The 16,365-nt window shown below is 39.6% G+C and overlaps 1 protein-coding gene across 1 annotated transcript in view; it reads left to right on the top strand.

Moving 5' to 3' along the window:
- TMEM266 (transmembrane protein 266) overlaps nt 1-16,365 on the top strand; it is an 88,793-nt gene that overhangs the window by 53,620 nt on the left and 18,808 nt on the right. The window contains exons 8-10 of the mRNA XM_072871454.1: nt 3,867-3,923; nt 5,704-5,842; nt 7,381-7,496. Coding sequence (XP_072727555.1) covers nt 3,867-3,923; nt 5,704-5,842; nt 7,381-7,496 — 312 coding nt within the window. The remainder of the gene's footprint in view (nt 1-3,866; nt 3,924-5,703; nt 5,843-7,380; nt 7,497-16,365) is intronic.

Below are 16,365 nucleotides of genomic sequence, written 5' to 3' on the forward strand. Positions count from 1 at the left end.
CTGCAGACAGTTAATGTTGTGCAAACAACTGTGTGTCACCAAGGGACACTGTCAACTTCCAAATTACATTTCTGTCTGAAAAATGGTTTAAAATTTTACTTTTATCTGGGTTTACTCCAACTTGAAGAAGTTAACAGAAGCGTTCAGTCATTTACCTTTTATTAGTGCACTGCACAGACTTTTATGTAATAATTTAGCTTTTCTCAGAAAACAAAAAAAGGTATTTCTTATATAACTAAAAAAAAATCTATGTTAAGAACTTTCTAATTAAAAGATTTCCAGTCAAGAAAAGTTAAAGCATACTTTTTCAAGTACCAAAAACCAAGCTGGCAGTGGCCTTTAACAAAAAAGTACTCACACTGATATTGAATGTTTGCTTTCAAATCTGTGTGTCCAAAAATGCAGAATGCCTGTAGTGTAATGCAAAACTAGGTGTGTGCATTTGCTACAGTGCTGAAAGATGCCTGCACATCAGTAGGAAACAGCAGTGCTGCTCCATTTTTTCCCTATTTCTTGTAGATTCTTGTGTCTACAAATGGTAGAGTGGTGACTAACATTTATGTCTGTGATCTAACATTTCTTTTGTCTGTGATGAATGTTACAGTTGCAATTCTCTTTTAATTCATATGCATTTTTCAGTTTGGTCCATGTATAGTGTGTAGGAAGTTTCCTGGATTATTAATTTCTGTCTCTGTTTTTTTCAGATTCTGCTACAGGTTCTCATTTTTTAAGTTCTATACAGAGAAAGTACACAATCAAACGCAATATGTATTTGTCTGAAAGATATTTTTGATTGCTTAGGAAAAATACTAAAATGTTGTTTATAAGCAACACCAATGCTTTCATTTCAGTCAAAGTATTTATTATATTGAACAGTCAGAGAGATTTGCCCCGTGAAGTCCAAATTTGCTTGGTTCAGACTCCTCTGGGTAAGAGTTATGGCAGCAGTAGTGGATGTGATCTTGTGCTTTGTACAAACAGAGGGAGAGTAGAGAAAGCTAAACCTAGTTTGGAGTTGCCACTAGTGAAGACTGGCCAGTGTGCAGTAAGCGTGTGGCATCTGTATCTCCAGATGCACGCAGTCTGTGAATCATTCATGGTACTTTCTTGGGGTGCCCGGTTCCCCCAGGGCACCAAGGAAAAGCTGCCTTACATGGCTTTTGTAACTTCAGTGGTGATGTGGGGTTTTAAGAGTGACAAGCTGGTGGGTAATGCTGGTGCATAGCTTTAAGACCTTCCATACAGAACAAATGTTTTTAAAGCTTAACCCTCAGTTGTGTCCAGTTTGTTCTGAGGAGTGTGTGTCTCAGATGGGGAGCTGGATTCATTACGCCCTCATGCTCTCCCTTCCTACAGTGTGCCTGCTCTAGCCGAGAGCAAAGATGCTAATCATCAAGGCATTTTTTGTGAGGAGGAGATCTATCTTCTAGAGGTAGCACCAACAACCATTACTGCATTAAATGTCTGCCGAGTAGACTTCCAGTCATTGCTGACTTGTGCTGATTCACGCCAGCAGACTGAAAATGAAAACATTTGTGCTAGCTTCCAGCCCGTGGAGCTGCTCAGACCCATTAATATGACAGTAGCACAGTCTGATTTAAACACTGCAGTGAGGAATTGAAAAGGCAGAAAGGAAATCCTTTTTTATGTTCCTTCAACAGCCCCACGTTAAATCATGTTTAGGGTTGCGAGACTGTTTCTATTTTCTTTGTGCAGATATGCCTTATTATTTAAGTGAAAAGACCTTTGCACACACCTGTCCAAAGGAAGAAATATTTTCACCATCAGTTACTGTAAATGTGTTAAGTGTTCAGCCATCCTTTAGTTGCTCATTGACCTAGCACTTCATAAATGCTGCCTAAGCATAGAAGAAAACGAGCCAGATTTCTCTATGCTGTCAAGAGGGTTCCTGTAGGAAGGGTAGCATCCCAAGCTTTAAAGAAGGCACTGCTTTTCCTCATGCATTTCCTGACGGTTGCCTACTGTGGAACTTGCTGTGATGGACCCCAGGTTAATTTATATAGCTGAACCTATGGGCTCATGAGTAACTTGTACTTAAGCACTTTGTGCAGCTTCTCAATGAGGGGAGTGAGGGAGGTGCTTACAGAGGAGCTGGTACGCTTTTGTCTGAAAGTATTCTGCTCAGGGCCTGAGTTGAAGCTGCAGTAGTGCCTTGGTTGTACACCAGCATGTTTACTTACACCTTGCACTTGTATCACATCACGCTGGTGAATTTGGACTCATTAAGGCATTTGAGGAATTGCTGTTGTGCATCTCTCCCTCCACATATAAACCTTGAGGGTATAGGTTAATAAGGAAATGGCTGTGAATAGCCTTATTCCTATGCTGCATTTGTAAAATGCTTTGAAAGTAAAATGTTCTTTTTAGGAGTACAGACCAGCAGCATTAGCAGTTCTTGGTGTCTATGCAGAGTCTCATAATTTTTTGTACAGGAAAGAGAGCACTGCGTTGTCTCTTCCAGCTAGCCACTCCCTTTCTCAGCCAGACTTGGCCAATGTTTCACATACACCGTTTCTGAGCAAGTGTTGGCTGGTTCACTTTGCTGCTCATTGATGGTATGAGGCTGGGCTCTGAAAGCACAATATATCCCACAGCAATCTCCCTCTGCAAAACAGGATTAAGTGCCAGGTTTGGAGTGCCAAGATAGAGTTCAGCACAGTTACCCTGGGCCAAGTGAGGCAATTGGGCTCATGGGGTTTGGCAAAACCATGCATAGGAACGGTACTGAAAAATCCACTGTTGTTCTGTAATTAGTTAGTGCTGGTATGTTTGGCATAAATTCAGAGTTGGTTGGGATTTGATATATTTGTATTTATAATGAAGAGGAGATACATATATTCATCACAGTCACTTTTTTCTGCACAGTTCTTGGCATGGTCACCCTTCACACTGCCGAGATCTCTGTCATTAGTACTGTTCTTTAACAGAGAATGTAGCATTTTGATCTTGCAAGGCACACAGCTGCAGTTAAGACTCTTCATGTCTGTAGTGTCTGTCAAAATCTGACCTTGATGTTGCTATTGGCAGAAAACATCCCTACCAGTTATGCTTTTATGTGAATTCAATTTCAATCATGAGTTGGTTGATTGAATTTTTTTTTTTTTTTTTGCGTCTTCTGAAAGCCAGGTTAAAAATTAGGAAAGATGTCATTGGATTTTTTAATGGGAATTCACCATTGGTTCATTCTGTATTCTTTCTTTATTCCTCTTTTCTAGCTACTGATGCTACTTAGAGCTGTTTTGCTTAATAGAGGAGGATCACAGAGATATTTTTCTCCCTTATCCTATGACTTTCTGCGATTTTATAATGAGACAACAGCCCTGTACTCCAGAGGGGGAGAATAAGAGCCTCTGATCTTCAGATTGATGAAATGTCAATATCTTTAGGCATCAAGAGGCGGCAGCGCCTCTTTTCTTTTCTTAGGAAATAGTAAGCACTGGCATATCAAAGATGGCAAGAAAAGAGAATCTTCCCCGATTCCAACTGAGGGGCCCCACAGTGGATCTTATATAGGCTTGGGTCAGGGGGCTGGGGTGAGGAGGGTTGGTAATCTACATCTCACAAGTCTAAAAGAGAAATTTTAGGAGGATGGAAAGAGTGATGAATGTTTGAACTTGGAACTTGTTTATGGAAGTTTCATTGAGTCGATATAGTGGTTGGAAAGCAATACCTGCTTTTATAATACAGAAGTGTAGCTATTTCTAGATCCTCATTCTTATTCAGAAGAAATGCATAATGCTTAAATGAGACAAAAAACGATCCCCTAAATAGATAAAGGACTATATGTTTCTCTAAAATTACAATAATATTAATAATCTTTTTTTCCCCCTAATCTGTGTTACTAGACTATTTTGAGGATTGTGGTCCTTGGCATATGGGATTACATTGAAAACAAAATAGAGGTAAGCACTCTTACTCTTCATACTGTTTTCCAGGCAGACACAGTAAGAATATTAAGAACTGTTTTGAGTGGCTTTGTTATAGACCTGATGCAATACAATATCTTTTAACTCAGATAAATATGGACATTATTCTCATTATACGCATGTATACATAGTTGTATGATGCAGTCTCTCTCTCTGTGAGAGACTCAGAAGAGTGCAATGTTTGGAAATATTTTATTAAGGAAGGGATTGTGGGAGTTTTGTTCTATGTCTCTATTTATTTTGTTGGTAGAGCTGTGCTAGTCTAACTGTTGATACTGCTACCCTGAGATAATGAGCAATACAGGTAAAAATTGTCATGTGACTTGTGTAACCCTGTGCCCCTAATCAAGTTGAAATTAGAACTGGTTGAAAAATTATGTGCGGTTTTCTGATAGAAAATACTGGTTTGGCAAAACCCCCAATTATATTGTGAAATTATTTTTTAATTAAATTATGATAAACACTGTAATTTGTACCTCAAATTAAAAATGAGGTAGAATGTGTATACTGTTACAGAGGCAGATAAGGAAATGTATGTGTTGTAAGTAACACATAATTCTGATCTGAGCAGACATCTGGAGATCAGGGAAATTAAAAGCTCTTTCTTGATACTGTCCAATAAACTAATACTGCACAGGATGCACCAGAAGAAAATCTGGGTTTTCTCAGAGCTTAAGTGAGTCTAGAGACTGGCACATTTTTGTAATGAAGTTGTAAACTTTTTAACTTGTTTTGCTAAAAAACTGAAGTGAAACTTAAATTATTGATCCAGAGATTCTTATTATTGAGGCTAAATGCAGCAGTTTCTGATAATTTATTTTGGTAATTTGGAATGGAGTGATATTGTTCACTGTCCATCAAATGGTGGCAGTAAGAAGTGTTTCTTTTCAATACACTGAATTGTTATGCAAGATTCTGAATGTGTGGTGCTTATAAATTCTGTGTCCTGCCTCCTTGTGCAAACCATTAATCAATGGTCTTTGGCACCTTGGAAGGGTCTCAGTAGGAATGAGAACGTGGTATTCTGTTCTGCCCTGCTAGGCAAGTGTAGGACAGACACATTATTGCCAGTTTGCTCTGAAATGTATTTACCCATGTATTTCTGTCTAATACTTTGCACAGTTGCCTTTTCTGATCTAATCCACAATGCAACCAATGTTATACAAATCATTCTGAATAGTCCCAGTTGTCAAAATCCATGAAAACCTAGCTGCCCAATAAAGGTGAGAGCAGGGAGTCTTTCTGTCTTGATGCACGGCTGTTCCCACACACATTGTGTAGTCAGGATATGGCCAAGAGCCATCAAGCCTCTTTGCTCCATCTTTTTCTACTTGTTGTCTTGATGTCTTCATTTAGACAGTAAGATCTACGGGCAGGGACTGTATCCTTTTTTGGGATGGTATTATGCCAAGTAACAGGTAATAAATACCAATGATAATAAAACTCTTTGGCTGTAATAGCATTTAGGCTATCACTTCTGTTTGGGGATTTTGGCCAGCATTTCCAAATACCTTTCTCTCTCCCTGCCCTTCCACCAGTTTATCTGTCCTCACCTCGCAAAATGCACTAAGGAATTCTGTTGTGCTACTTAAAAAGGATGCAGTTTTTCTGGGGCTCGGCCACCTCTCATATCCCTTTCAAATATGTACCATAATTGCATTTCTTTTGGGCAAAGTGGGAGCCCTTCAAGACCCCAAGCAGGAATGGCAGGGTTATGATCTTTAGCAAGGGTTTGAAAAAACTGATTTCTCTCTAGGTGTTTGATGGTGCTGTCATAATCTTGTCCTTGGCACCAATGGTGGCCTCAACAGTGGCTAATGGCCCCAGCAGCCCATGGGATGCTATCAGCCTTATTATCACACTACGAATATGGAGAGTGAAGAGGATCATTGATGGTGAGTGGTGATTCAGTTTGTGACTCCAAGAATTACCTGGCAGACTGGGAAAAAAGAGATTTTAAAAATATTAAGATTGCTTGCCACCACTGTTTCTGTTGTTCTGTTTCCTCTTACATTTTAAAAGCACTGAACAGAAAAGAGTTGTGACTCCCATGGAGGAGAGTAGGTCTCAAGTTCATGGCTGTATCTCCTGTTCCCTATGAGCCTTTATAACTGATTTGTTTTTCTGCTAGGCACCTTTACATCCCTTATCCTGTAAAGTAAATGCCCTGACCTCCTTCCTGTCTCTTGCCACCAGATGTCATTCCTCATTCTGCAAAATAATTGCTTCCAATCTGCTTTTCTGATATTTGCTGCACCCTTCCCATTTCCATACAGCTAGCTCTGTCTTGGGGCTTTCTTTTCCAAGTTCTTGTCTTTCATACAATTTTTGTGTAAGATTCCAGGAGTATTTTCTTGCCATGGGCATTCCATGCTGAAGGTGCTCTGTGCAATGCTGGTGTGTTGTACAGCATAATAATGAAGCATGTATGGGTACTGTTTTGCACAGACCTCCTTGGGGAAGTACCAGGGGCGATAAGAAAGCCTCAGCAAGTCAAATTTGCAGAGAGCAGAACTGGTGACTGTGCCAGAAGCAAGGACTTCAGTGTAGGCTACTTTGTGTTCCATGGTTTCAGGTATTTCAGGTTACAGGGAAAAGAGGTGGAAAAGGAATAAATGAAGGGTCACTTTGCTCATGTGTGAAAGATCAGAGTAAAGTTATTTTGGGTTTAGATGCCCAGGAAACTCTGTATTCAGAGTTGAGGACAGGTCGTAGCCCTCTGACAAGAAAAGTACAGGATCTTGTACAAGAAAAGTTGTACAAGAAAAGTTCAGGATCTTGTGTAGCTTCAGAAAACATCAAGAATTCCAATATGCATTGAACAGTTTGCTGATCAGTCTGGGTTTGCCATAGTTATGACAGGAGCAAAATTTCCAGAGGCGTTCAGAAGACCTATTGAAAATTGGGCTGTAGCTTGAAAAGCAATAGAAGATAAATGCCTTTTTGTTTTTTAAAATATCCTCCTTAGTCTGATATTTCCATTAAGGACTTATTTCTTACCACAAAGTCTAGGAATTAAATGCTTAGGGCTCTGGAATAGTTCTTTTCCTAAGGGAGCCATGCTGTTCAGGTTTAGAGGGGATGGGCCTAACTCTAAGCAGAAAATCCTCCTACCCAGCAATTCAGGAAATCTGTGGTAAACACTGGAAAAGATCTGTATTAGAGGAGCAGAAGCTAGGAAGAGCATGCAGGATGCATTTCAGCTCAGCCAGTCAAATGGAGATCTTGTCAAACAAGATCTAGACTCTGCTGATGACCTGCATTTCACATGTTAGAAATTATTCCCCAGAAGAAACACTCTAGTGCTATTTCTATAAGATATACTCTTCTATTTCTTGAAAGGGGTGACATTCTTTGGCCTGTAAAGGTTTTCCCTCTGATAAAAAAAGAAATCACAGCTGGGTTACTTTAAGTACTTATTTGTGTTTTCCAGCCTATGTCCTTCCAGTGAAAGTGGAGATGGAGATGATGATTCAGCAATATGAGAAGGCAAAGGTTATTCAAGATGAGCAGCTGGAAAGACTAACCCAGATCTGCCAAGAACAAGGGGTAAAGTTCAGTTATGTCTTTATTTACGCATAGCTTGTCATGGCAAATCAAACAGTTCATGTACTTCGCTGCAAGCTAAGGTTTGAGAAATATCACTAGGACTTCTGTTGTAAGGTGACAGGTCTCAGTGTTAAGGAAGCTGCAGCCAGGATATTGTCAGCATGCTATTTGTCAAGCAGCAGTTGTCTCCTGCTGCTGCTGTGTTTGTGTTTTTAAGGTGAGGAAAACAAATGTGAAGAATAGAAAAAGAATGCTTCCAGTATGTAATATATTGAATGAGTACAGATAGCTTGACATAATACTAAGAACATGCAAAAGTCATTGCCATTGTTGGAGACTGCATCTATATTAAGGCCGTATTCCTAGGAAAAGTATATGCAGTTGAAAGCTAATGAATCTCCCTGCCTTAAATGGAGAAGGCAGCTTCCCTGTAGGTCAGTCAGAGACTTTTTTCGCAGACTCAAAATGTTGCAATAGAAGCTTCTAGTTGCTGGAAGCAAGTCAAGATTTAAGACTCTTCCCAGGCCCCCAAATGTTCGGTGACTCGGTCCTGAAGTAAGGGAAGGTGAAACTTAAAATATCTCAAATGAATATATTTACATGAAAAAGGTGTAAAACCACTGACTGGGCAATGAGCCAGGAGATTTTGCAGTTTGTCTCATGCAAATGAGTTCTTGAATAACCTGCTTTGAAGTAGAAACCGGGGACGTATGTTGAGGCCCAGGCTAAGCGGGGCATTCAGGTGACTATCAAACCACAACAGAATTATCCCCCAAGTGACTTGCTTCTTGTTTCAGTTGTAAGGGTAACTACGAGGTTATCGTTGCCCTCATATAAAGCCTGGAGATGTCTAGCTTCAGCTCCCCACTTGTAGTAAGTGCTTTTCAAATACAAAATGAGGAGACCTGTAAGTCTGAATGGCTCAATCAGTCAAAAAGTTGAAAGACCTGTGCAGACAGGAGGGGAAGCAACTTGTCCCAGAACAGACCAACTGCCCAAAAGGGGCATAATCTGAAGCAGGGATTTAGGTGCCCGTCTTGTACCGAGGAACCTAAAATACTTGTGAAACCATCAGTATTTAGGTCCCCAAATGGTTGTTTAGATTTAGTTCCAGGTCTCCTGGATCTCAGCCTAGGATTCTGCAATGAACTCTTGGTGGTGTTAGGTTGCCTTGTATGTATGATGAATTTGGAAGACCTGTTGACAGTGTGTGTCATTTCATAACACTGTTTTTGACAGTCTCTCATGTTAACCATAACAAATTTCTAAACCTTAGGCTTGACTTTTGTCAAAAATTATTTACTTCCAACTATGTAAGTATCTTCAGTGGCAAAACTGTAGTCCTCTTCCTCACAACTTTGCACAATGATATTAAGTGATTAATGCTTCTGTCATAGTTGTGGAACAAACAGGAAAATGGCATATACCCCATTTTACAGGGGAGAGATTATCCTTTGACCAAACACATGAGGCAAATCAGCGATTTCTTGAGTCCCGTGGCAGTATTTTGTCTGTTAGACCATGCTATTAGGCTAAAGTTCTTGACAATCATAAATTTGAAAACATTAATTTTTAGGAAATATAGTATGCAGACAGATAACACTCTCAATCTCTAAACAGTTTTCGGTGTTACTATTTCATAGTCTTTGAGTAAAGGTGGGCTTCTTATCCCAAGTGGGGTTCAGGAGCAGCTTTTGCCACTCTCCATTCTGATCCATGTACTCCTTATCTGCATGCCTGGCTTGCAAAATGTCTGAGCATAGTAGCCCTAATCTGAGCTCTGATGGTTACAGCATAGCTGTACCTCAAGCACAAAGAAATACTGCATTGGTAGATGAGTAAATTTGTGACAACAGAGCAGGTTCTCTCCTAGCTTTCAAGTGTCACCAGCTATGGAAAAATATGGACTATAGAAAAATGACAGCATCCTAATCCCTCTTATTTTACTGTTCTGACTTACTGCCAAATAAATGTCTCGACTGTATAATATGAGGTAAATGTACTAATTTGCTACAGTTAGCAACATAAGACATTGACACAAGTACTGCATCCTTCCTTTGTAAATTAATAGCTTCATAATTCAGTCAAGAACAAGTTGTCAGCATTATAATATTCACATTAACGTTGTGTACAGTATCTGGTGGGGAAAAATGTCTCCTAATGGTATTTAATGTCTAAAATTCTGCCATATTTTTGCTTTTTCATTTGATCATCTTTCCTGACCTTTTTAAAGGGTTGCTCGTTCATGGAGTTTAAATGTGCATGTCTGTGTTTTTGAGTGAAGGGTTGCCTGCAGTGGTCTGGCTGTTCTCAAATCTGGAGCGCCAGCAGGGAGGGATTCCAGTTTGCCTTGTCTGTGTGGTAGCACCTCTGGCATGGGCAGATGGGATAGCTGGGAGCTGCCGATAGGGGTTGACCCGTTGCCTCAGATACATGCTGGGGCACACCAGTGTCAGCCCAAGTAGGAAAAATGGTCAAACCACCATGGTTGCCTGCATCCCAGCAGTGGATGTAGATAACAATTCATCCTGAGGCTGGATCTTTGTGACCACATTGATGATTTGCATTTATTTACTAATTATAGACAGGGCTGAAAACATTCCTGAGAAGATTTCCCAACATTTCCTTTTCTGAGATCTGGTGTTCAGTTTCTTACTGCTTTGCCACTCGTCAGGCAATTGGGATTGACATTCTCAAGGTCTGGCATCTTCTGCAGATGAAATTATTTTGCAAGTTTCAGACAAAATATTCATTATTTCTGAAGAGGAATTGGGAAAAAAAATTAGCCTGTTTTGTTCAGGATTTAAAACAAAAATAATTAGTGGCCAGTTCTCTGAGAAGTCCCATGCCCTCCTGTTTTGAAGCTGGTACTTAACACTTGACAGGCAAAAATGGAGTTCCTGCTTTAAAAAAATAAAAGCAGGAAAGATGCAACCTCCGTTCATCTTACTTTTTGAATTCTGTTTCTTTTGTCAATTGTATATTTTTTTGGCCAGTGATAGGGTATCACAACTATAAAGTACATTTCCATTCCTGAATGACATTGGAGACATACTTTTGCAAACACGAAAACTCTTTCCAGATGTTGTTTTTTGGCTAGCCATACATCTGAAAACCAGAATATATTTTATAAATTATAGTTGCACGGACCACCGCTTTGTTCTCTGTAGTACCCCACTGAAACTGTTTGAATAGCTTGCTGTTTTATTTATTCTCCATTGGCCAAGAAAGAAGTCATTAAAAGGGAGTGGAGCATGAGGGCAGTCAAGGCAGAAAATACTGAAAGGGCTGAGATGGCTCTACAGGACTTCACAAAACATGAGGAACATTAACAATCACAGTAACAGGGATTTTTAAAAATAGGTAAAGGTAAAAGGTAAAAAAGTCTCACTGCAATTACTGTCAAAAATATGAACAGAGTATATTGCTGATGGTATTGTTTTATCAGAATAACTTAAATTGCAAAACAAAGTTCCAAAGGTTTCATTAACAATGCCGATTCCAGTCAGGGAAGATTGCTTTTTTCCTCTGGAATCACCTGTAAAGGAATTTCCATTTCTGATAATAGATCTACTTACATGATCTTTTCTGTTTAACTTTCATAAGAGTCATTCAGCTGAGTACGGTCCAGCCAAGACTATGTATTCAGCCTTATCACAAAAGCTCCTTTCCTGTCAGCTCCTATAGAATTGGGTTTTTCATCATTCTCAAAGCTGCAACAACTACGGAAGCTATAATTTCTTTTTTATCTTGGAATATAATTTGTACAACAGCTGCTAGTTTAATGACAGGGCTATTTAGCTGGTAAAATTACCTATCGGAGAAATAACTTATGTTATCCTTTTGCAATAATTTTAATTTATTTCTAACTACCAGTCATTTTCTTGGTGAATGGAAGACAGCCAAGGTCATCCTGTGTTTCATTCTGCCCATAAATCATTAGTTTGCAACTGTCTTCTGATTTTTATTGTTACCAACAATGGCTAAACTAATGGAAATAAACATTGGATTGTATCCCAGTGGCAGATGAGTTTCAGGGCAGGGCATTCTATACAGACAGCACTAATAGAATTGAGCAAAGTTATTGCTCCTGCCTTAGACAGGAGTAAGCTTCTGGCTAAAATGTTCATTGATCTCTCTGAAACTATGTCAATCATACTCTGTTGCTAGACCATTAAAGGGAAGTACTATATGATTCACTGCTAAGTCTGTCCCTTTTTGAGTCTTAGATGCATGTTTTAAAACATCAGATAGGATGGGTGGCACGTTTTATAAAACCAGGTATGTAAACGGAGATGTTATCTAGAACTCTGGGTAGGTTCTGTCATTTTACCTGCTTATAAATAATCACCCAATGCATTCTTTAAGTGAGGAAGTGCATAGGTGTGCCCCATAGTTCTTTCTGGTTTGTTTCCTGCCAAAATATTGCTAAGTTTGTGCTATAAGAGGATATTTAACACATTTTGAAAACACTGAGTAAGTTTAAATTTACCATCAATGAACTTTCTCTTCATGCCTGACAACCTAGTTACTCATTCTTATGTGAGACAGTCTGTATCTCCCTTTTTCTTGGTAATTAAGTATATTTTCACATTAGCCTGGTGTATTACACCTTTATTGCTGTCTTCAACTCCCTCATGGGAGGGTGTAGCTAGCCTCTCCTCAGAGGTGCAGTGACAGTACACAAGCTGGAATGTGCAAAATTCGTATTAAATATAAGAACAAACATTTTTACTAGGAGAATGGCCAGGCACTGGAGCAGATTGCCAGGGAGGTTGTGGTATATACAACCTTGGAGATATTCAAAACTTGACAGGACAGGGTGTCGGACTAGATGACCTTCACATGTCCATTTCAGCCTAGATTATGCTGTGATTCTGTGAAGTTTTCAAATATATTTTTTTCCATTGCAAAGTATTTTAGGAACTTATTGATAAAAGAACCCGTCAGAAGCTACCAAAGTATATGTAATTAAAGATAATTAATATCATTGGTGTCCTGGTAAATAATGTCAGTAGCAGTCTCAAGTGGACCAGTGCTCAGTTTGTAATTATCTTGAGTCAGGAGATGGGTTATCTTAGTCTCCTTGATTGTAACAAGTTATCTTCCCCTCAACAGCATTATTTGCCCACTGGCTCTCTGTGGGATTTCCCAGATTCTTAACACAGAGCTGATACCTATGAGTAAATCTTAATTTAAACAAATCATGTGTATAAGCTTGTATGCTTTTTTTTTCCCCCCTGACGATATGCATAATATGCATCCTTCCTTACAGGCTGAAGGAAGGATGGTCTACCTGAAAGTATGAAGCACGGTTTTCTCAGTACAGGTCTCCTGCAGTAGTCTGTATGAGAGGCACAAGTCTACAGATAGCTACATCAGATCCTACTGCAAATAGAAATTTCATGTGTTTAACTTGGCCCAGAATTTTTACTTTAAAAGACTGTTATATTTTATACCTTTTAATGATTTATTTAATCTGCCCTGGACTGCATGACGTGCAGTCAGAGCAATCTCATTAGCTCTTTTACACATTAGAACTGCCTGAGGTCAGTGTTCAATATAATGTTCAATAGATATAAGCACCTACAAACATAATTTGCTTATGCAGTGTCTCATTGAATTACGCCTGTAAGGAACACCCACTTCTCTTAGACTTAACCTTTGTTTTTAGTGGGTTGCTTCTAGTGGCCAAAACTGTATTCCAGATTCTACAATATCGTGGGATAATTTTTAAAGTAATAATTGGAAACAAATAATATTGAACTGATCTCCTGAGTAGAGGCATACCTTTTGTGAGCAAAAATCTCTGTTTCTTGTTTAACTTTTCCTAGATATTGTATTGAATGTCCTTTCATTTTCTTAAATCAATCCTTATGATAAATGGTTATTTTCCATCCCACCCAGTCCCTTTTTGAACATCTTAGAGACTTAGAGAGTTCGGGTTTGCATTTGGAAGCAGTATATTGAGTTGGGTTTTGGCTCTGTCTTATGCTCTGTGTCTGTAACAGTTATGGTTCTGCATCTCTGTGGAACATGTTGTATGGATCACTTTGCATCAGTAACAGTGAATGTGGGAGTGAGACAAACACCATTATCACAATGAATACCCTCTGTCAATAAAAAAATTACAGTTACGCATACAACAGTATTTAATGCTAGCTTTCCACTGTTTTAACGACTACATACACTTCAGGGAAAACATGAATGGGACCTGGAAGCTGACCATCTGAGGTAATGGAAAAGTGGAAAGGAGAGCCTGTGTTAACCAGCTGCAGCTGTGTGCTTTTGTAGGCAACATAAGTTTCTGCTGTTATCTTTCTGAACATCTCTGTGTGCTATTACTCACCTTGCACATGATGTTGAAGTCCAGAGCACTGTGCTGCTTTACTGTGCCTAGGAAGTCAATCCTCATATCTGCTTTTGACAGTCTCATGTTCAATTCTGGATTTTAGATCAGCTGAACTAGCCCAGTGTTGAGAGCTGAAAATAAGACAAGCACGTGGATTGTGTTTGCAGCTAGCAATAAAAGAGGGTTCACATATCACTTAAAAAGCTGCAAGTCCTGCATTCACTTCTCGTCCTCAGTGGATGAGGGCAGCGTTGCATGAGCCAAGACATCAGGTCTAGGTTTCAGTTTCTGCTAGAACGTGACGTTTGTGCGATCTTCATAAGCAGGTGCTTCCTCTGCTGCTGTAGGCACAAGCATGTATTTCTGTCTTTCAAACATAAGATGGCAGCAAAGCCCCTTCTGGTTTTGACATTACCAGAGGTAGTAGCTGTTCACCTGAATAAGTGTGGTAGTCATTTTCTCTGTGGATTCCAGTTTCTCATGCTGTCTGTGTGGTTGGGATTCAACCAAGGCAGTAATTTTTCCCATGCAAATAGGAAATAAAGAATTGTTTGGACAAAGTGTAGTCGTCCAACATGGTGATTCCAGCAATGGTTGCAGACTGCTACTTGGTCCAGCATGCCAGGCTGAGTAGTTCGTAGCTTGTTGGCAGAGCCATATTAAACAATAAAATTTGTGAACTCATCTATTAAAAACTGGATGGTGACTGGGCATGGAAATTTTAAAGATTGACAATAATGTGTGGATATTTGGAAACGCTTGCTTTATTGATTGGAACGTGTAAGTGGGCATCAGAAAGTCTGGTCTCTTCCCCTATTTTTGCTGTAGGTTCACTGTAGCAGGAAAGATCACCTAATGTGCTTCCTCTTTCACATCTGTAAAATGCAGTGATTTCCTCCAAGCTTTTCATTGTTACAAGGTTCAGCAGATCTTTGTAAATGTTTAAGCTGGTTAAATTGGGTGTCATGCAGAAATACAATTGTTGAGCTGACTTTTAGGTAGTTTTATCTATTTGTGTTATAAAATGCTTGCCATTTTTTTTCTCTTCCATGAAAAAAGAAATCATATCCTGCCTCTAGGCCAGCATTTTAGTGGCAATGTTTCTTTTTCTGACAAACAGGAATGTTTTTGAAGGATGAAATGTGAAATGCAGAAAAAACAGTAATGGTGCCTAATTCTTATTGCCTTTTAGTTTGAGCTAGGCAAGTAGATATGGTTAGGCAATAATTTAAAAAAAAAAAAATCTCCAGATTTATTTTTTGCCTATTGTGTTTAAGTGCATTTCTTCCTTTAAACTAAGGGACTGTTTGAAAGGGTATCTTTCTCCCTTTAAAGGTGAAATGTAAGATATTTTGGGATTTCTTTTTTTTTTTTTCCAAGTCAAGGATAAAACCTGAAATTCTCTGTGTTGTAAAGTTGAACTCCAGACAGTCCTTTCTTGGCTGAATGACACATTCATACTGGCACCTCTGGTATGGCACGGGCACCTTAAGCCTCAGGAAGCTTAGGGCTGGCTTGGAAAAGAGTTAGCACTACCAGTTTGCTACTTCTTCCTAGCTGATAGGTTAACACAAAAACCACCATCTGGGATCTGCCATGGAGGTTTCATTGAAGGAATCAAGGAGCTGGGCTGTATTTTGACATGTGCTGATAATACCTGACTCCTCTGACTGCCACTGCCAGCGGATCTTTGCTTAAGAGCAATGAGCATTTCATGCAGCCAGCTGTCTGCAGCTGCCAGACCTCTGTCCACTGATTTCAAGACAGAGAAAAAGCTGTGTGCTTGTTAGATCCCTGTATTAGGTGGTTTGAATGTGATGTGGAAAGCTTAAACTGCGCTTTTGGTCTCTAGATTTGAGTCTTGCAGTGGGCCTTCCAGTTATTGTAGTTCCTTCCCTTATGCTCTGGAAAGCAGATAGTCTCCAGATGTGGCAAACTGGAATCTCTTTTTCTTTCCTCTTTTTTTCTTTCTAAAATCTGTGGAAACTCTGTCTTGTTTCCCCTCCAGTTGCTCACACAGCTTGGAGGAACTGCTGGTGCTCTGCAGTGTGCCTGGGGTTTGCGCTGTGTCTGATGTGGACCACAGTGGAACAAACTAGGTCCGCTGATGGATTCCAAAATCTGACAGCAAAGTAATTTGAGTCAGCATCTGAGAGGCAAAAGCCAGAACCAGATTCATTTAGCCTACATGCTGTTACACACTGGTTTTCAAGCATTGAGGTGCTAATTCCATTTCTGTTGTAAATGTGGAGTGACAGGTGCAGTGTGGCTCACCGTAGCATCATGCTTTCTGATGGCTTTTCAGGCCTTGAACTATGGGAGGCCCAGCAATGCTAAATTTTAAATGCCTTAACCTATTACTCGGCTCATTTGCTTTCCCCTCTCAGACCCTATATAATTAGACATGACTTCGTCCCTGCTGTACTACTGATCTTAAAAAGAGTTTAAAAAAGAGAAACCCTCTGCCACGCAGCCCCAGAGCAGCCCCATAGCTGTGCTGGATGGCAGACAGGAAGG

The sequence above is a fragment of the Ciconia boyciana genome, chromosome 8 (assembly GCF_034638445.1).
Source record: "Ciconia boyciana chromosome 8, ASM3463844v1, whole genome shotgun sequence".
In the NCBI taxonomy this organism is placed as follows: domain Eukaryota; kingdom Metazoa; phylum Chordata; class Aves; order Ciconiiformes; family Ciconiidae; genus Ciconia; species Ciconia boyciana.